This window comes from Haemaphysalis longicornis, unplaced genomic scaffold (assembly GCF_048455015.1).
Source record: "Haemaphysalis longicornis isolate Haplotype H1 unplaced genomic scaffold, Haemaphysalis longicornis Haplotype H1 scaffold_7, whole genome shotgun sequence".
Classification (NCBI taxonomy): domain Eukaryota; kingdom Metazoa; phylum Arthropoda; class Arachnida; order Ixodida; family Ixodidae; genus Haemaphysalis; species Haemaphysalis longicornis.
In genome coordinates, this window is record NW_027526422.1 from 5,640,011 (window position 1) to 5,661,702 (window position 21,692).

The 21,692-nt window shown below is 47.6% G+C and overlaps 1 protein-coding gene across 6 annotated transcripts in view; it reads right to left on the bottom strand.

Annotated features, from left to right (window-relative positions):
• Nucleotides 1-6,624: 6,624 nt before the first annotated feature.
• Pax (paxillin) overlaps nt 6,625-21,692 on the bottom strand; it is an 80,342-nt gene continuing 65,274 nt past the window's right edge. For 5 of the 6 annotated variants that reach the window (XM_077675791.1, XM_077675790.1, XM_077675793.1 and 2 more), the window contains exons 5-9: nt 18,782-18,896; nt 15,329-15,565; nt 14,818-14,991; nt 13,621-13,851; nt 6,625-10,107 (exon numbers count right to left, since the gene is read on the bottom strand). In XM_077675791.1, coding sequence (XP_077531917.1) covers nt 9,841-10,107; nt 13,621-13,851; nt 14,818-14,991; nt 15,329-15,565; nt 18,782-18,896 — 1,024 coding nt within the window. In that variant the 3' untranslated portion in view covers nt 6,625-9,840. Of the gene's footprint in view, nt 10,108-12,073; nt 12,552-13,620; nt 13,852-14,817; nt 14,992-15,328; nt 15,566-18,781; nt 18,897-21,692 lie in introns of those variants that run through there. The other variant, XM_077675795.1, reaches the window with a different exon arrangement.

Here is a 21,692-nt window from a genome sequence, read left to right on the forward strand (position 1 = left end):
AGGCATCATAGGAAAGGTATCGCTGGGTGGCATGTCCTTGTGCCTTCACCCATGGGTGCTGTCTTCGAGTATTTGTCCGACTCGCTGATTCTAGAAATCGACTCGCCGCGTTGGCTCAGTGGCTAAGCCTAAGCCGTTGCACTGCTGAGCATGAGGTCGCGGGTTCGATTCCCGGCCACTTTTCTGATGGAGGCAAAAAGTAAAAACGCCCGTGTGTATGAGATTTCGGCGCACGTTAAAAATTCCCAGGTGGTCAAAATTAATCCGGAGCCATCCACTACAGTGCACCTCACTGCCTCCATTATGTCGCCGCGCTTAACCCTACAACCAATCAATTCTACAGATCATGATAAATTGGTTTTCCACCTGCCAGATCTCGTAACAGCTTGCTCAACTTGTGCATAACAATCAAATTTTTATTTCCTGATCAGCAAGGTAGCCATGGCTGAAGTTATTAACAGCAAAGCTGTTTAGCAAATTGTAATTTTTTGTGTCCGCAGTTAAAAATACCAAGAAATTGCCGAGCATGCGCACTTCAGCGTGGGACTTGCAAAGACTGCTCAGCGTCCCCTGAAGCGTTTTTGTCAAGCCAAGCATACCCACTTAGGCAACTTAGGCAGATTGGGCAAGACTGCGGCTCTATCAGGCCATTGCTCAATCAGGCCGACGTCAAACTTTCACGCATTTAATGCTTTTGCGTTGCAACACTGTTGCAGTACCCTCAGCATATGCCAACAGACGATTCGCTGATGCCGCATGCTTTGCCTCCCTGGAAGTGAAAGACGGACAGATTTACGGACTACTGTGCCATATTTTTAGTGCGCAGCACTTTGGCACCTGGTACCTGGGTTTGGCGGCGTCGGCGTCGATATCCACGTAACCGAGTGAGCGAATGAGGCACTGAAAGCAGAAAGAGTGTCTGGCAAAAGTGTGAGGGGGAGGACGGCATGCATCGCTATGGCGCCATCTCTCACTGCCTTCCCCTCACACTTTCGCCAGACGCTCCTCCGTTCGCCACTCATACAAACCATATGACATTTGCGCAGGAGGTTCAAACACAACTTGCAACAACATACTCAACGGCGGCAACACGCTGTGAGATAACAGCAGAGCCGTGCGTGCCTCCGTGCGTTCGCTGATCACGCGATCACTTCTCCAGACACAGCAGATATGCGCCGTGACCGAGAAGACTACAGTTCACGCTGTTCACAAATTTTGCATTAGGGAGTATAGCAGTCATCAGTGCTTTTTTTTGGCATGTGTGACGAGTTTCCAGAGTGGGCAGACTAGGCGCAGTAGAGGTTGCATTACCGACTGCCATGCCTGCACTGGCAGGGATGCAACATTTGGATGCTGTCACAGCAGCAGGCCTTCAAGAAGTGACAGAAGGAATGCACCTGGGTGGCACGAAGGAACAATTTTACTTCCTGCAACGGCACAATCCTTGTCTAGCCAACAACTGCAGAGTGCTGACCCCACTTGAACAATGTGTATCGACATGGTCTCCTGGACAGGTGTGGAGGGTCTCAAAGTCGTCATTAGCACTTGGTGCTTCAATAAAAGCCTCATCTGACATTTTTCCGGGTGCACTGGAATGAAAATTATCTGCAGGCACACTTGTAATGGGGTAGGGTAATCAGACAATGTTCACAGCTCACTTCAGTGTCCCTGTGAGTGAAAGAAGTGAAGCTGGGCTGGGAACATACGTAGACAACTGCCACAGTGGCTACCAGTGTTGTGGAATGGGCATCCCCGTTCCATTCCAATTCCATTCTGAGGAATTAGAGCTTGTTCCTCAGAATGACAAAACTTAGTCCATTTCCACTCCTGGAATGAACGGGAAGTTCAATTCCATTCCTTTAATTCCCCAACAGAAAAATTAGCAGTGGCTTAGCTCGGCTATGCCAGGATATACGTAGCGTGAGCTAAGGTTCAGCTGGTAAATTCCTAGCTTTCCTGGTTTGTCTAGGATTAGCTTGATTTTCATGCTTACAGCTGCTTTAATGACACACACACGGTATAAGCTTTATGTGACACGTAATAGTTATTTTTGCTCAACGTCTGGTTGAGCACTGCGGCTCCGGCGCAGCGTCAGACTTGGCTACTCCGCAACGGAGGCACACAGTTGGGCACGCAGCGGCGCCAGTGCGTCTGTCGCGGCTATGACGTTACTCCTCTGGAATGCACAGACCGGCAAGGTGCGCAAGGGCGGCGGCGGCTCCGGCGCGCCACCTGTGCGCCATGCGATGTCACTGCTCCTCGCGCATGCGTAGCACGGCTCTCCAGGAGCCACAAAAAACTGCCCAGCCTCGGCCAGAGTAGCTCACGCTACAAAAACTGCCTTGTGGTGCTGTATTGAGTTACAGGGGGATGCAACATGAAGCTGGCGTTATCATACATGTTGAGAGCTGCAAAAGTATGCAAAATGTGTCACTTGTCATCAGACGACGTATCTCGCGCAGAACAACCACGCTTCTAATGCAAAAAGGGGCAGTGTTCCCACTACCTACTGTAGTATGTGCATGTTCAGCATGTTTTAATGGTTTGGGCTACATTTTCCGTTTCACTGCACAGCCTGTTGCGTGCCACATTGCTATCTGGTTCGCATACCATCATACCGGCGCCACTAGTATGCTGTTGCTAACTCACAGGCATGTCGTGTGTGCCTTGCTCAAATCTACAGGTACTCGAAATGCTTAGTTGTACGATTTCACGTGAATTTAGAGCACTCAGCAGTAATGCTATTGTACCAATGCCAGGGATGGCAAGGCAGTGTCGCAAAACAGCGTTAGCAGTTTTGCATTCTCCGTAGGAAATTTACCACCGCTTCCATGTTGCGCTCTATTTCGCTTGTTTATTGCCCTGGCATTATTTCAGCACAAGCCGTTCACTAGGGGACGTTATTTATGTCTGCCTTCATTTTTATGTGTGTTAACGTATGCCTGTAGCCCTTAGTGGCCGTTTTCAGACCCGGCTAAAGCACTCGGCATTTTTTTCCTGAGAACGCAACAAAGTGAACAGACGGATACTCGTATTATTTTGATATTATGCATGAGGCTGCTCATTTTTGTTCGGTCTAAAGCACTTGGGTCAGCTGTTTTGAAGATCACTTCTGCACCACAACGCTGATGTGACGACCATACGCGAGGAAAGCCCTGGCAAAATGAAGTATGGTCAGGCAGTTTGTTCCCATGAACGAACAACATATGCATTAGGACCCGATCAAAATATTTAAATGTGGCCTTCTTACCTGAATAGTGGTGATGCTCCAACTTTCAAGCTGAAAACTAAGGCTTCAGTAGTCATGTACCCAGGTGCAAAGGAAAGGTGCACTGTGCACAGAAACACAGCAACCCAACCACGAACCAGTTTGGCACAACTGGAGAAGGGGGCCGCGCACTCGGATCAAAGCAAAGCACGGTGTCGCACTGCTGAGAGCTGCCAAAGCACTGTCAACCAAGCGTGCTACTGGAGCCGGAACTGTGACAAATAAATAACCCTTTGGCAGCTGTTTCTCGTGCATTGTCGAATACAATATCTAATGTAATCACATATATCAGCTGCCCACTACTGTAGCAGAGCGTGGAGGCTGAAAGCTCAGCAACACATCTGAAGCTCGCTTCTTACGCTTATGGCAGGAGCCGGGCACACGGAGCTCTCAGCAACAATTTTTTCTCTGCTGCCTTGGTTTTGATTTGACTCTATAACATGGTCTATGGGGGGGGAGGGTAGGCAAACAGAGAGCATCGGCATTGTTAACAAACGAACATTACACGCCATTGCTGGAGCACTGTAGCCCCACCGTTACAGACAGACAGACGGTCAGTTGACGCTGTATGCTTAACAGGTCGATTTGCAAGTTACAAGGCTGCTTCATTGCGTGCCGGGTATGGAGGGTGTGAGGAAAACGCCATGCAGACTCGCTGTTTCATGCACGTATGCTATATATTGTTAAAAAAAATACTTGCAGTGACTAATGCCGCAACTTTAGCTGCGTGCCGTTTGCCTGTTCATCTTAACCCTCCCGATGCTTTTCCCCGCCTGGCGGCCTGTGTGCATGGCACCCTCCATGAAGACGCCCATCGGTTGTCAGTGCCATGGACAGTTGTACTGAGAAAGCTATGCCTCAAAAAGCCTACCAAAGCAGGAAGAACCGACCTAATAGCACCACCAGCCAGACGCGACAATTCACGCCACAGGGTTTAAAAAACAGTGTTCATTTTTTTGAAGCATTTCGTCATGGACAGCCAGCGGTCCGCAGCGTGGATGGACTTTGCGACTAAGAGCTCCATGTTGCATCAGCAGTCTCTCTGGAACCTGCAAGCTATAGTAAATCGTTGAACCACATGTGGACCTAAATTTTCTCACAAGGTATCAAAATATTTCCTTACAGACCAATTAGTGTAGGTACAGTGACTTCACGCTTTTTTTTAGTTACCAAGACGGAATAATAAAAATGGGCTATTGCACAATGTGGGCAGGCAGAAAATGGGCGAGAAAGGATACTTCAGTGAATCTGATGCAACAAATCAGTGTCATGCAGTATGTACTTTAGATGAGGGATCAAGGCTCTGGCAGCGTTGTACTAAAATGCCAAAGGCAGCCAGAAGATTAAAACAACAAATATGAAAGAACTGGTGCTCCAGAAGCCACTAACCTCTAAAATGCAATCTCGGGCTAATTAAGTAGCCGGAAGGTGCCAGCGATGGTGACACCATCGTCTAAAGATCATGACCATTCTGTTTCATTCTTATTCCGTTCCAAGCGAAAGGCACTTAATTCCATTCCCATTCCATTCCTTCCTGTGCTGTCCTCATTCCATTCTGGCATCTTGAAGAGATGGAATGAATGCGTAGTCATTCCAATTGCAGAGGGGTAATGCCGCAACACTGTTGGCATTGCCACTTGTGCTAGAGAGATGGTACTAGAAGTAGAGGAAGGCAATTAGCTGAATGGAGGGATGAAGGAGGAAGAAGAAGCAAAAAAGAAAGAGAAATTGGCAGGCACACAATCAAGCCTAGAATAGAGAACTGTTGGAGAATGTGTATGGCGAAGACATCTTTTGGGCAAGGGAAGGACTACTTACGTGTATGAATGCGAAAGCATTACGATACCATGGGTGAAATGCTTTTGAGGTTGCTGCTGCTGGTATTGCATTTGATGTGTGTGATTTGCTGCAGGCAGTGTGCCACATTCCTGGTGGTGCAATGTGCTCTCCCCTCGGGTGACATCTGTCATGCTGTTCCTCACACGATGCCCCCCTTTTGCGCACATGGCACCCTTTTTTCAGCAGTGGCATCACATTCCCCACTGCACAGGCCTCAACTCGGCATCTGTAATCAAGCTTAAGCGTTGCTGTGCCTTCTTTTGTGTTTTATGTTGTGGGAATCGGGAGACCTGCGATCCTGAGTTGGTGTGCGCTTTGGGAGGAGATGCAGCAAGACCAGGGAACGCAATGTCAGACAGTGCTGCTCGTTCAGCAGTGCTCCGAGATATGGCACAGCTGCTTCATGCACTTTAACCTTTTGTTTTTGTTTTTATTTGGCCACAGCACTCACGGTGCCGACCTGTTGCAAATGGCATGACCAATAAACCATCCCCATCATCAGCTTGCTCCGCAAACGTGTGCACACAGAAGACAGTCAGATCGGAGGTCCAGTCTGGGATGGATCTGACAAAGAAAGATCGGCGGAGCATGGCAAAGAGTGTGGCCGCAGCAGAACATGCGTCTCAGGTGGGTACTGCTTTGTCGTGCGCCATCAGTGCCTCCCGTTCACGATCACGACTGAATGACGCGATTCGTGAACACCATCGAGCTTCATGCTCACATGCTTGGTGAGCATCCAAAATAAATAACTGTGCTGTGTTCTCGTATTGGTGAACCTCGCTGGGCTGCCATGGATATGGCGGCCCACGCGGCTAATGCCCCGGCAGTTAACTTAGTGGTTTACGCCAGCACCTAAGAACTCGACAATGTCTGGGACAAATACGCTGAGACCATGACGGGCGTGTGCTAGATATTTTTATGATCATCTTTTTGGCACAGCAGCTGCAACACCACTTTTTCTTGTAATGGGACATATAAGGCTTTCAGCTTAAAAATTAGGAAGCAAGGAGCCGATCCGGACATCTAAGGCTAGGAGCCTTTGGAAGTCTATAGAAGAAGCCTTTGCCGTGTGCAGCAGACACAGGTACGCTGACAGCGACAATACTAATAACTGCAGACTACTCTGCATTGGAAGAACAGTTTGAAGCCAAGGCCTAATTTCTCAGAGGCAACAGAAGTGCATGCTGTTCTCTGTGGCCCCTTATATCGCAGCACCTACAACCAGGCTGCCAGTCTACCCTGAATGCGGGTGTTCAGACAAATGCATGAGTGACTCGTGAAGAATTGGCTGCCATCAGCCTACATGTTCATGCATTTTTGCACTGCAAATGCCTTGTGTATCGCTGTGGCATAAGCTGGAACCAGTAAATGTGCACATCTACAGGTCAAGACCACTAGAATTTCTAAGCATAGTGCACAGTACTTGTGCAGTGTGTGCTTGTGGATCGACGCCATGTAAACACACTTGCAAAATCCACAAGGGAGCTTGCCATCATTGCACGAGACGACGACACATGTAACAAACAAAGGCATTCTTTGTTATGCGTCAATATTACATCAGAAATTTAAAAGTGGTAGCAGTTCCCCACAAAAACTGTGCAATCTTCACCGACAGCACTACAGATTGCACAGAACATTTTTTGCACCATTAGTGATACACATTGCCAAACCCCCATTGCAGGATGCGAGCATACAACACAACATCAACATGACTTGGCCGTCTCTACGATCACGAACAACACCAGAGTGCAGACACAAAGGGGCCCTAGCTTTCAATATAGACGTTATAAATGAACAGGGGTGGAGAAACAGCATGCAGAACAAGAAAAAGGAAAAGATAACACCTTCCTTGATATCGCGTCTCCACCAATTGATTGCCAGCATTTATAAGCAGCTGAGAAAATATGCACAGTGATCAACAGACTTGTCCACACGACACACCCTTTCGTCCTTCCAGGCTTCCACGTGATTGAGGGAGCTCCCGAGCCTCCTGATCTTCCCGATTGTTTCAGTCACAGCGCACGTTGGGAGGGCTAGTGCCGGAACTTCCAGATAAATCCAGCTCAGTAGGACTCGCCACGGAAGACAAGCGTGTTGACGACCATACACTGTTTGTGCACTCACATTGCCAAACCTGCAGCAAAGTGTAAAACTTCTTCGACAGTGTTAACTGGGCAATAAACGAGAACAGAACTTCAACCATGTTTAGCAAAACTATGGAGGGGGTGTACAGAAGGTGCCACAGTATGACCAATAAGACCAATACAATCTGCAAGTGAACGCGTTTTTGGTGCCCGAAGGCAGAGCCTACTGTATGGTGAAGGGCACAAGTAAAAACATCAATGTATGTGGCTGCCAAAAGCAGAGTGTGCTAAGAGTATACGCATCCCATCATGGTACACTGTATGCAGTACATCGCTTACCAAAAAGCGAAGCAAGGAGTATGTGCACATAATTACGATGGCATCGCCACGCCATGCACATGCCACAAGTTTTCAAACGTCATGGTTATCACCCACAGTCCAACAAGGGCCACATCAAAAACTGCAACACACTCTCTCGACAGACTCAGGTACCAGCTCACAACCGACGGAAAATGCTGTTTCGCCACCTTATGAGCTTTGTAAAGACATCGATGTTTGAAGACTGGCTAAACGGATCCTTGCCGAGGCCAACACTTGAGCAGCATAAATCGGGGGAAGAGCACAATTCGTTGGCACAGTCCATTAGACATTCTTTATCGTACGCCTGGTACACAAAATGCAAGAATGTGTTGATTCCCTCAAGACATCTTAGTTTCTTGCCACATACCTCCTGGATGCATGACTACAATACGGTACTAAATAGTAAGCTTACCTCTTATGTAGAAATGCAGAAATCTACGAGATGAACTGTACCTATATGTGCTTCCAGTCATTTGGTGGTAGTCTGCTTTACCTTATTAACTATCCACGACACGACAAACGTCAAGTAGAAATGTGTTACAAGACACAGCCATGACCGACGATCGCCACTTTGCTTTAAAAAAAGGTGTGCTCATTCCAGACATTTGTGTATCTCACATCAAGGCTTTGCTGACTTCTCCTATACAGCACGAGACCGGCAGATTTGCCCATCTATTGAAATAAAGGGGAAAAAGATGAGAAAAAGGGGCACGATTTTTAAAAGGCTCCATGCTGAGCAGGTAAAAGTTCAAAGACAACAAAGTCAAAAGAACAACTCTTTACAAGAAGCTCAGACCCAAGAGATAGACAGCAAGGCAGTATCCTTGTGCGAACACGCACCCCAGAATGAAAAAAAAAGGTGCTGCCACAACTAAAATATCTCCAGTAAAAATATATTTGCCTAGCTTTGAATCAATGCAGAAGCATTCGTGCATTTAGTAATAATAAACACACAGACTTCAAAAACACAAAAATGAGCTCCTAGCAACCAGGTGTGTACCCCATTTATGTGAGCCCACAACTAAGACTCGGTCAAGATGTGCCACCATTTGCAACAGATAGGTCAACTAGACATTTACGCTGCAACGCTGCCTCTTATGCAAGTGTGTGGCAAAAAGCACCATGCTTTCACGTCATCGGCACTTGCAAAACCATTTACACAACTAGCTGTATAAGAACACAAGAAGCAAGAGCAAGTACATTACTAAAGACTAAAGCGGTACCTTACCACATTGGTTAAAAATTCAATGTGCACTACTTCTTGCATAAAGGAACTGTGCTTCCAGGCAAAATAGCGTGGGCATGGTACTTTGTTTTTTTAACACTGGAGGCTTTCTTCAGCAGTTATCCGCATGACGCTGCTAAAAACAACCAGTCCCCCCAACCGACTCCACCGTCAAAAGTCATTTGCTCACATGATGCAGATCAGTTGCCACATATGAATTAAGCCTAAACAGAGAGAGAGAGAGAGAGAGAGAGAGAGAGAGAGAGAAAGGAAAAAAAACTGAAGAGGGCAACCTCACGTTACCAAACACCATAACGCAAGAGCAACCATGCTAAGAAGAGTTATTTGCACAAACAAGCCTCGCAGTACACAACTGCTCCAAGCACTTGGGGCTGCTGCTGCTACTACTATATTGCACGTCCAGTGAGAAAACTGCGAAACTAACGCCTTGCAGCTTTGTTTTTCAAACATGCACATCAACCCTTGTGCCTTTTTCAGCTTTGTTCACCGTGGCCTGTGGGGACAACACTCCTATATAAGACATTACAGTATGCCACACTCCGGCCAAACTCTCTGTACACAGCTAGCTGCTATTGCTATGACTGTTCCACAATACGTGCAGACCAGGTTGTAACGACTGTGAGGCCAGCTGCCTGCTGATGGCTATAGGTGTACAGCAGAGTGAGGGCCCCCAAGTTGGCTTATGCCCCGTGCGAGTCTCTGAAATGCCGCACTGCTTCCCTCGCTGTTAAGTCACTGAGGCGTGATCTCGCTACCGTCCTAACACTCAAAAGCATGTCTAGGTGGTACCCTCACTCCCTTCCCTGCAATGCTCTCTTCACCGCACAGTCCTTTCTGCAAGACGTCTTGCATGGGATCTCCACAAAGCGTGCGGTAGCAGCAGCGCCTATTGTGATGTCTTTAACCCGTTCCCATCCGGGGCAGACTCCCAAGGTTCCTAACTGTTGCCATTACCGAATGGGACACCTTTGAGTTGCCCGAAAGGGTCAAGAAAGACAAGGCCCATCATGCACCGAAGAAGAAAAAGAAGGAGAAGCCGTGGATCAGCCGAAGAGCTTCTCGAAGCAGGCGTGGCAGTAGGGCTTGTCATTCTGCTCCTTGAAGGTGCCCTTGTTGAGCTGGCCGAGGCAGAAGGCGCAGACGAAGTGCTCGGGGTGGTACTTGCGGAACATGGCCGTGATGCAGCGGCCCGTGATGGGCTTGTGGCAGCCCGCACAGAGTGAGCCCCGCTTGGCGTGGTAGTGTGTCTCGCAGAAGGGCTGGCCCTCGTGGTCGTAGAAGCTGCCCCCGTTGAACGGCTGCCGGCAGTCCTGCACGTGATGATGCGGACACAGTGTCATCTACTGCTGCTGCTGTCACTTGCGCTCACAAACGACCTCGCACTTACCCTCCACTCAGCATTTTCCCTCCCTTACTTCTAGTCTCATCCACTGGTATGTATATGCACCCTTCTTTTAGGGTACCACAGCTTCACCACAGGATTGGGGTGGTGCTACCAAGGCTACAGCCACACAGGCATGACTGTGTGCTCAGCACAAAATTGAAGGCAACTAGCTCTCATGCCAATGCAATTACGAGCACGGTGGCATTCCAAAATGCCCCGGTGTGAGGTCCATATATATAAATAACAGGCGGTGCACACGAGTGAGCGCACCAAGGAAGACCTGTGTTCAATATTTCAGCCCCTTACTAAGCTGCACTTTTTTACGAGCTTGAGTCGAAATGCAGGCCTGAGTCCTAGGCACAAAGGGTACTTTGAGGTAGAGACAGAGTTAGGAAATTGATGTGCTCTCTTCATTGTTCTATGCCATTTGCTGAAACCACAACACGTGTGAATGCATGGCCAAAGCAACCACTCCGATGGGAACTCCTGACTTGTCATTCTAAAGCGGCTGTCTCCTTGAAGATGGTTACTGGCATTGCCTCACAAGTGCACAGCACTGTCTTCGTGTGAAAGGCAGGTATCGGGCATGTCTCTCTAGCCACCGGTTCACAAGGCGCATCCAAGTGCAGATTTCTTTTTGCTTGTTTTGTATGTAAAGAGCACATCGTGGTTGTCAGAAATTTTTGCAAGTCTAAGTGGAGATCCACGTTAGTGACCCCACTCCACGTGGAATGTGCTCATAGACCACAGCTGACCCTCCTCTGATGTGACCCCTCGGCACATGACCCCGCATCCTTTTACTCCGCAGCAGTCCCTCAAGCAACACCAAGGGCAGGCACCCTGCACTAATTTGTGGCCACTGTGATTCTTCCCCTCAACAATCCTGCTCTACAAGAAGTTTTCCCACATAAAATCCACAGTGTTTTCAACACTGTGCAAACAAACAGCGAAGGATCACCCAAAGACCTCCAAGCACTCTTTGTTCACTTTTTCTTCACTTTAAATTTTCTTCCTAGGCTTTTCAGAATCCCGGCTTACTGCCTGTCGAATTCTCAGCGGGCTCCATTTGCTTTCCCCTGTTCTTTGCTGGGAGGAGCTGCGACAGCTCCTTTGACAGCTCCCGTAGCAAACCCACATTCAAATGGTGCCTTCAAAGGCACACTGTGCTTCTGCTAGAACTGCTTTATTTCCAATTATGCAGTGAACTGTCTGCCAATAGTTGTGTACCAACGAAGACAACAAACTTGGGAAGTGCAGCTTGGTGTATATTGAAGACTGCCCAACAGAGGCAAGGGGCCGAAATTTCCTCACAGGTTCATATTATCGTGTAAAGATTGTAATCTTTGCAAGATCACAACTTGAGTAACTGGAAAGCTTTTTAAAGAATGTGGCCAACAAGGCAGATTTCATACTTCAACAGTGCCACAAAAAGTTGAATAATTCACAAATGTGGCCGAACAACGGAAGCAGCATGCACAAATTCAAAGTATTCATGATGCTTTCACAATGAAGAAAGCAGTTCGGCCGTTCTGGAGACTCAAGTTTTATTTTTTGCAGAGAATTTGAACTCCCAATTTCTCGTGTGAAGCTTTATCTCGCGAAGTTTCATTGCAGTTGCATAATACTGCTGACCAGTTTGCAACTTGAGTGGAGGAGTTTCTCATGCTCTGCACCAACAGGCAACATGCATTTCTCAGTGTGCGAGCCTAAGCATGCCCACACCCTGACCCAAGCTGTTAGAAGCTCTTTCATTCTTATCTACTTCCTTTTTTTGTCCTTTACTTTATGATGTGAACACAGGATGTCTTGAATCGGGTGTTCTGCCGCACAGCTGGGGGCAGCCCTCAATTCGAACACTCGTTGTGTTCTCTTGGTGTTCCAACTTTTTAGTCTTGTACAGCGTAATGCAGGGAGCTTTTATTGTAGCACTAGTACAACAACAAGCTCTGACTGCAGGTCTTGCATCCGGTCCTCTGTTTCGATGCCCTTGAGTCAACACAGTGGATCCAGAGGGCGCGTTGCGTGTCTGCGCAGTTTTTCACCCTTGCACTCAGAAGAAAATGGGCCCGCATTTAATAGCACCCGGCCCCTCCACTCTTGTGCAAATGCTTGTTTTCCCCCAAAGCACATCTGTCAGCGATCCCCAACGCCAAAGTCACTCGAAGCTTAGAGCTTGCGCTGTGGGTTTTTTGTTCCACCAAATGCACAGCAGGCATCCGTGAAAGGCACAGCGCATATTTTAGCTTCACTGCTTTCTTTCCCTGCCAAAACGCCCATTCACTTCATCTCCCTCGACATCTATGTATGTTACATGTACTACAGAGGTAAAAAAAAAAACTCCTTGTTGCGGTGCAAAACTGGCTACGCCTCCTGCAAAGAAAAAGTGTAGACCTTGAGCATTTGAAAAGCAACACCGTTCTGCGGGAGAAAGAGAAAAAAAAAAAAAAAAGCGAAATAGACATTCCAAAGATGGCAAGCCTTTGAGCACAGTGACTCCTTCATTTGACAGAATTGGTCGCACCAGGGCGGCTGCAAGAGAAACATGCTGGTGCCTGCTATATAGAAAAGTAACGATTGTCTTGCATTGCCTGCACTAGCTTACCAAGCAACAAAAGTGCATGGAAAAGGTCACAATGGAGAACGAAAGAAATATGCTTACAAAAAGAACGTCAAAACACTCATATTGTCATATCGTTCAGTAAATCGTCACGTTGTTCCACTTCCAGGCTGCAGAAGCACTTTCTGAGTCACTTAAAGGGACACTAAAAGCTGAATAACTTTTTGCCTTAAGTGAAAGATCACACATTTTGCAGCTCCTTTGGTGTTTGTTTAAAGGCCAATGATGCCTTGTTTTCCAAGAAATAATTGACTAAAGCTCATGCATGCTCGTTTTGATTCCGCTTGCACTGCAAGGCGGAACATTTAGACAAAATCTAAACTGACATAAATCTACTCCACAGGCCGATGCACCCTATCTCATAATGTTCACTAGCTGAGATGGGCATCTTAAAAGCATAGGACGAGGAAAGTTTACAAATACCTTTATTTTTCAATCGCATGTCCCTGCTGCCTGAATGTTTAACGAAAATGTTTTGGCAAGCTCCACTAGTCCCGTGCTTCCCTCTTCTCAAGATATGGGGTGTCCCAAAATGTAGAGCAGGAAAGTGTATGGGGCGGTGATACCTGTTCTCGAGTTTGATGTTTTCTGTGTTGATAGGCACCCGCTGCTGCTGCGAGTGCTGCATTTTCATTCTTGACACTCTAACCTACCGATATGGGCCAACTTGCTTTTACTATGAGCGTCCCTTTTAAGCACGCAGAAGTGCACAAGTGTACATGTACTCCACAAACTGCACGAAGTGACCAGCCTGCAACAAGCCAATCAGCAGACAGACCCTTGGGCGGGAGGAGAAAGGAGGGGAGGGGCGCTGGTGCTTACGCGGCAGACAAAGCAGTCTGGGTGCCACTGGCCGTTGAGGGCCGAGATGTAGTTCTCGGTGATGGGCCGGTTGCAGCCCCCGCACTTGGGAGCAAACAGCTCAAAGTAGTCCTCGCGGCAGTACGGCTTGCCGTCCTTCTCGTGGAAGCCGCCCTCACCAAACTGGGTGCCACAGTGGGCACAGAAGAAGTGCTCGGGGTGCCAGGTCTTGTCCAGCGCGGTCACGCATTTCTGCGCACCAAGCAGAGACAGAACGAGGGCCCCAGGTTACGCACGGTTAGCTGACAATGTTCGCATGGCAGGCAAGTTTGCAGTGGGCCGCAGAATGAACGCTACAAGTGCAATGGTACAGAGAAATGTCAAACACACAGGCTGCCAGACTGGAGTGCACTGACACTGAGAAAATGACGAGTTTGGTTTTTTAACAAAGTTCAAAACTCAGCCAGTTGACACGAGTTCGCACTGCAATCTGTGCGACACAATGACACAGGACCAGTTCTGCACAGACAAATGTTGTGCTGTGCCAGAACAAAAAACAAACTTGTGCCTTTGTCTTTCTTTTTTTTTTTTCATTTTCAGTGAGAAGTTCCTTTGTCTAACTCCACAGTGAAAAAGTTCCACATAAGGCACTGGGTCGTTTGACTGCAATAACAAAGTGGCAAGCTGATTTGGCTGAACAAGTTCACACAGTTAAACTGACCAGCCATGCTACCAGGAAGATTTGATGCTAAAATGTTCCCACCATCATCATTAGAAGCTGCAACTTTCCAAACTCAAACATTAGGTGCTTCCAGCAGTTTAGTTTATACTGCACTCAAACAGTGCTGGTTCTCTCCATATGTTCCTTACCGGGTCATTCTACAATTTTGCTTTATAAATCCTCTATCGTGTCCACAACAGTAATTATTGGTCAAGCACAGTTTTAGAAAGAGTGCACACAAATGTGCACTTATGTGCACAGGTTCCCATTTCTCCACTTCCATTTTGCTCCAGCTCGCTTACACAGCAAAGCTGCTGTGAAGAACCTGCTAGGAAAAGTGCCTTCACCCTTTTTTCTTGAACTGTAGCCACTGTAAATTCCAAGTGCTTGCACGCTGCTGTATGCGCCAACAAACCACTTGCACAAGGCATGGGTGCATGGCATACCCAGAAAATAAAAGAGGGAGAGAGAGCCGAGTGCAGCAACACTGTACTTACATCAAGAATGGGGCCATTGCAGTAGGCGCAACGGGGCGAGAAGATGTTGTGGTAGTCTGTCTCGCAGTAGGGCTCGTTGTCCCGCTCAAAGAAGTTCTTGGTGCCCAGCTCCTGGTTGCAGTGAGCGCACGTGAAGTGCTCGGGGTGCCATGTGCGACCAAGCGCCGTGACCACCTTCGGAGGGAGAGAGAGACAGGTCTACTGTGGTGCATTCGCCCAGCTACGAGCCAGTGCGCACACTGCTTTCCCTTCCCACCGATGCAGCTGCCGACCATTGCCAAGACAGGCAAGCAGCAGACCAGGTTCTGTTGTGCATGAGAGACCAGCTAATCATAACAATGATGCACTGCACTACATTGCACTGTACCCAGTGGGGGGAAGGTGCATGCAATGAGAGGTCATGAGCTCGCCCCTGGCAGCTGAGGTGCCACAGAGGTGCGTGACATGTACTCTCAGCCCTTGCCAACCAGAATGGGTGCACCATCTGCGCCACGCTAGGTCCCCTCGGTACCTGGCCAACGATGGGCTTGGCGCAGGCGGAGCAGTGTCCCTTGGCAGTCGTGGTGACCCCCTGCTTGGTGAGGTCCGACTGCAGGGTGCCCAGCATGGAATCCAGCTGGTTGCCGGCCGGCCGGTTGGCCCGGTTCACCCGATGAGGCTTGGCGTACGCCGGGTCGCTCACGGGCGTCGGCGAGGAGCTCTGCAGCTGGCGCTGCTGGGACTGCAGGGGAGACTGCGGCCCGTTCAGCTGCAACCCAAGGGAGGGCCAACAACCATCAGCACTGGCCGCATCCACCGAGGCACTGACCAGGCTCCTCGCCACATCTGGCAGGCACGTGCCAGACCACCACCCACAGTATGCCAGCTAGACACCTCTCGAGTGATTTCAAGTTCCAGGCGCAAATTAGGCCTTGTGGAAATTTGAAGTAACGAGAAACATTTTCAAGGAAACGTTCGACTTAACGCTGAAATCAGAATGTACCTAGGATGTGACCTGCTGCACGAAACCAAAATGGGCAGCTGGAAGGCATCGTGTTGGGATTTCAAGAATCCTCATTGCTCGACATCACCCTACCACTAGCAGAGAACCCCACAAATTGCAGGCCAAAGGGTCAACAAGGCAAAAGAGGTTGTCACCTTATTCAGCTTTCCTTTTTCCTTTATGCAATGCTGCAATTATATCAAGTTCACTTCAACAGCAGCTTGGGCCATCCAAAAGCGATGGCTAGATGGGCGAAACAATACGGACCGTGAGTAAACGAGTCCTCACCAGAACAGACAGCCAATCTGGGAAAGCATAATTCTGATGTAAGACCTAACTCATTCCATCTCTGTAGGTGAATAGTGCTAGCCTAAGTCAACATGAGACACCCTGATCAATGATTCGTCCCTTCCTCACATACTTCATGAATAAAATGTTACCTGATGTGGTCTGTACAACCCTTAATGTGTAAATTACACAAGAAGCATTGAATGCTTGCAATTATTCTCTAGAAAAATTTGTATGAAGGAATCAATTATCTCTCACAGATGCTAGTGACAGCAAATGCAGTTCTCACACAACTAGGTTAGGTGGACAAATAAGCTGCCATCAGCATTACTTGAAGGTGAGGCTGGTAATCACCACCTCACAGGCTCGGATGAGAAATAAAGCACAGAACACTGGATGCAAATGGTGACCAATCTGTTACCTGAACTGTGCCGTGAACAGCAATGCCTTCAATGAGCGCACACAGGCAAATGAACCTTTCTGACAGCTGTGCATGCTACTGTGGAAGCGGGACCCACACGGTGAGCAGGTTTAGCTTGAGCCTAGAAGCACTGCTCTGCTTCCAGATCTTCCACATGTATTTTTGGGAAATAAACTGACCGACTAATTTATTCGTTGATTAATTTTGACTTTGACTTTCCGCATCAAATTTTGCACCACATGTGTGTGCTTTAACTGGCAAACCTGGTGCGAGTTTGTTGATAATACACAACAACAAAGAACCTTGCTAAAGATACCTGTTGCCATCCATCAGCACATTGTGTGCAGCTGAAAAGACAGATTCTTTGGAAGTGCTTCATTTGCATGTTTTCTTGAGCTTTTTAAGAACGCTCAACAAGATAATGCTGGAAGGGCCTTTCAAGCTCACAACTAGAAACTCTCCTGAGATTTCGGGTCACTGCTTGCCGACACATACATGGTCACAGCAAAGAATGCTGTGTATGAAAGTACACTCTGGTATCTATCTACACATTGGAGAAGTAAAGGTAAAGGGTCAAGAACTCTGACAGCTGGGCGACACTGCAAGAGCTTGCAGGGGTTTGCAAACGAGATCGTTCGGGGGAGACACCCGAACCACCAGTGTTACATCCGTGTAGCGATCCCCGTCTCTCAGGATGTCTATGGACGCAGGCCGACGGCGCTTTTTCTCACTATTTTCCGCACAACATTTGCCTGCAAGACACACATCCAGGCAAAGAAGCACAACACACCAAGGAGATGCAGGGGTCCCTTGGCTTGTTCCGGCGGCTGGGAAACCACTGCGGCGAACGGCAGGTGCCGACACAGACACAGCCCCACGAGCGGAAAACAGCCCCCCTTTCTTCGCAGCTCGGCGCTCGGGCGGACACCTAGTGCTTATATCACGCTGCCAGCACACACGAGAGAGGCGGGAGCACCTTTCCCTCCCACGAGGCAAGAGTGAAGACAAGGTGGGCGCAAAGAGGAGGAGGAGGTAAAAAAAAAGCAAAGCAGAAGAGCAAGAGGCGACACCCACACCGAGATGACGGCTTGGTGGGAAAGGGCGTTTTGGCACACGCAGCTGCTCTAGGGGCGAGGCGATTGAAAGAGGGGAGGGGGACCCAGCAGTGGGTGACGTCAGAGCATGACATCAACAGGATGAAGCTGTTGCTCATTCCAGTCGCCCACCATGCACCCTGCCTGCCTACAAAAAGTACAAGAGACTTTTTTTTACACAACAAAAAGAGGAAAAGCCTTCACAGCCTGGGGGCAAGGACAGACCACCAATGTGGGGCACTCCCCTCCTAAAGTTTGACGACTCTTTCTTACTGCGCCGAATAAAAACCGTCTCTCATTTTATGTTTTGCTTTGGAAGGGGCGGTAAACAAAAAACAAAAAACTGATTTTGGGCGACCGGCCAAGAGAAACGCAGCGGCTCGCTCCCACCATGCTGTGTCCACCCTGCACTGGCAGTGGGAAGAAAAAGCGCCCTTGTTTTGGGTCCGAGCAGCGTGAACGCAACCTGACGCGGAGCGATGCAGGGCAGTGGATGAGCCCCGCTTTTTTTGGAAGCCAAGCATAGTGATGGAGTTAGTACCCTTGACACCTCCGTGTTAAGCTGACGATAGTATGAAGCGAGGGCTATACGATGCTCGCAAAAAGCTTCACCACTGTTTGTGTTTGTTTTGCACTGAAAATGCGTCCTACTAGCGGGTCAAGCCCTTCGTTAAGCTAATGCACATGTTTTGCCAAATAAGCTAGGGCAATCAAAAGATTTAGTTACAGGCTATAGAGGCTGCATTTCTGATTGGAAGGGAAAAGATTTCAGTGGACATTAAAGATTCCCAGGTGGTCCCAGCTGACCTGTAGCTCTTAGCTACGGCCAGCCTCATGGAACAGGCGTAGCTTCGCTACGTTGAGCGCTTACTTCAAATTTCTAACAAAAAAACTTTAGTTTATGTATCGCACCGAGAACTACGGCTGAACCTTGTAATAACAAAGCCAATGGCAAAGACAGAAAGCTTTGCCATCACAAGAAATTTGCTACTCCCAAAAACACAGGGAGAATTATAAATAAAGCATACAATGGAAATACAGAAATATCTTGTTGCAGAGGTCAGCTCTTCGATGCGGGGACCAGATTTTGCGAGGTTCATGCTAAATACAGTGACTATATGTCACGCGCGCACGTGCACCTGCAAACCCATTCCCAACGCACAGATGTCAGCCACTCACATTGAAGTCCGAGAGTGAGGCCATCAGGTCATCCAGCTCCTTGGTAGCCGATGAGGCTGTTGGGGTGGGTGTCCCATACACGTGCTGTGCCTTGGGGCTCTGGGGTGCTCGGGGTCTGCAGGGAGCAAGGGAGCCGCTGCTGTGACGACACGGCAAACAGGCTGCGCTCTTGAACTCGCAAGCCCCGTCCCCGTGGCAAGTGTGAGGAGCTAGCTGGCACAACAATGCATAACCATACGCGGGACAGTCGCATGCTGAAATTCCACACTGGAAGGGGAAAAAAAAAAAAAAAAAATGTGAAAGCAGTAACAGGCTAGCGACAGTTTGCTGTCATCCCCATCACAGGGTCCAGTGGTGATGTTAGTGTTTTTAGGCTGGCACCTATTCCTTGCTCTTCAGTGTGATGTGTGCTGCATTGAAACTTTGTTATAAAGCAGGGGCGCACGTTGGGACGCATATAAAGGTGTGCCACATTTTGCAGCTCCACCTTTGTTTTTCTTTAATGATTTTTGCTTGAGGCTGCTAAGATGCTTGATGTGTCCAGGGCACAAAGACAAGTGGTTTAACTCTTTCGCTACCGCGCCTATCAAAATCGATCAATTTGATCGATACTTTTGGGAGCGCCTTTTCATAGCGTTCCAGGCGTTTCTCGAACAAGTAAAGCTGTTCGGAGTTAGATCAGAAAATGGCCTTTCAAAATCAGTTTTGTTTTCATTTTTGCAACGGAAACGTGATTTTTGACACGCTTTTGAATCACCTGGTTGTGGAAAAGGGGCGTGGTCATCGCGCCTCAAGGCTACCAATGAAGAATGCGTGCAACTCGTAATTACTCTGCACCAGCGCTTGTTTTTTGCTATCAGGGCGTGAATGGGGAACTAGCAAACGATTTTCAATCGTCAGGTTCACGCTCTGACAGTAATAATCCCAGAAATCGGCTGAAAATGTCAAGCAGTGCCTGGTTGCAAAGCTACTTTATGATTTTAGGCAGTTTTATTGCCTTTGCGCAAGTTGTCCTAAGTACTCTGGTAGTTCTACTTACCCCAGGACCATTCCCAAACAGTTTACAACAGTTTCGGTTTCGTTTCTGCATCGCGAAATTCATATTTAGCGCAACTACGCAGTTACCCAACTTCAAGGCTAACTGCCATGGCGCCTGAAGCGTCCGCGACTGATCCTCGAACAAAGCACGCCGCTCCTCATTTCCCCCCACCCTAACCCGATTTCTGCGATAAGAACTTCAGATGCAAGTCAAAAGGTCACACCCAGTCGCCAGATATCTGTTCCGCCGAGGACAGCGCTTCAAACCGGCCTTACACTGCCAGCTGTTCGCCTTCCAGTTTCGTTTTCATGCGAGGGTATATCCGGGTGTCTAATGTTGCTGCTTAGTTGAACTGTCTATTCGGACGGAGTCTCTGATAAGTTTTGTACTGTTTCATTTGAAAAATGTTAGGTGGCGCTGCAATAGAGGAGGCTTGTTGTGCTGATCTTTTTTAGCGCGCGACTGCTACTCGGCCAAAGATCGCAGGGGACGATTCTAGCTCATCGTACCTCATTTTTGCGAGCAAGGCTAGAATTGCGAGTAAGAAGATGATAATAAAGCTCAGCTTTATGTTTCGAGAGATAACTGACCGTGAACGACAACAAACATCAGCCACGGCGTTCCGTTTTCAACTTCATGCATGTTTTTTTCTGCATCGCGTGCTTGTCCCAAATATTGTGCTCGCTGTAAATGCAAAGTCAGCCATTGACAAGATGTTTTTACGTTATGTGGGGGCAAATTGGTGCCTCTGATAACGTCAAACCGCCAGATTTATTCCAAGGAACCACCCAAAATTGCACAGTTTGAATTAGAGGTTGGGCTTCACCGCATGACACGAGCACCGTGCGTGCTAACATTTTTTTTTTATATCTGAAAAACTGTTCCGCGCAAGTCGACATTTTTTTTAGGGTGTGTTTTTGAAATGTTTTCCTGCAAAATGTATATTCTAATTTTTTTCTACTACCGGTGGTTTGATTAACACAACTCCTTTTTTATCATTTTTTTCGACAACTTGACAAAACTTTTGATTTTGATATTTTTTTTCACAACTATGATATATGAAAACCTTTAAAAAACTGGTGTTATTGGAAAGGCCGTTAAATAATCTGCATTTTGTGCTCCTGCAATTAGTGCCTAAATAATTTTTTAGCAGAAAAAAAATGTTTTCTTGGACCCCCCAAAATTGGTCAATTTTCTGCGGTAGCGAAAGAGTTAATGAGCACGCAGAGTGCTGGCTATCACACTATGGAAGGCAATATGATGTCATGATTTCCTGCAAACTGTAAACTGAAGTTGATACTTCAAACAACACTTTAAGCTTTAATATTTATCATTGCATAATCTAACCTTCAGCAGTCCTATCTTTTCTTCTGATAACTGAAATTGTGCTTACTCTTCAACCCCCATTGGAATCATGCAAGTATGGGACCTCCTTTTCAAAAAGCAATTTTCATTTTACAGCTACCACTGGGCAAATGCATCAGGCGTTTGCTTGGAATAAAACTAGTAAATTCTTATAAAACAGCACTGAACGATGCACTCTACTTAATATTAGGAGACCTCCATCTGGCCCAGTTGCTCTCTAATGCGCTTTGTACCTTTCTCATAAACCTTTTGATATCAACTGTTTCTAAAAGTGTTCTTTTAGCCCATACCAGCATGAATAAACTTCCCTATTAAAGCTGCTTCTTCCACATGAATGTACCAGGTATTCTCCCAGTCCCTTTGCACTTATGTTTCCAATTTAACTTCACCAGTGTCAATTTGTTCCATTTCTAATATAATTTATAAGGATTGCTACCAGTGTGCCATCCCTGATACAGCCCTCCCCTCATTTATTTATACAAAATGTAGCAGGATATGACCTTCACA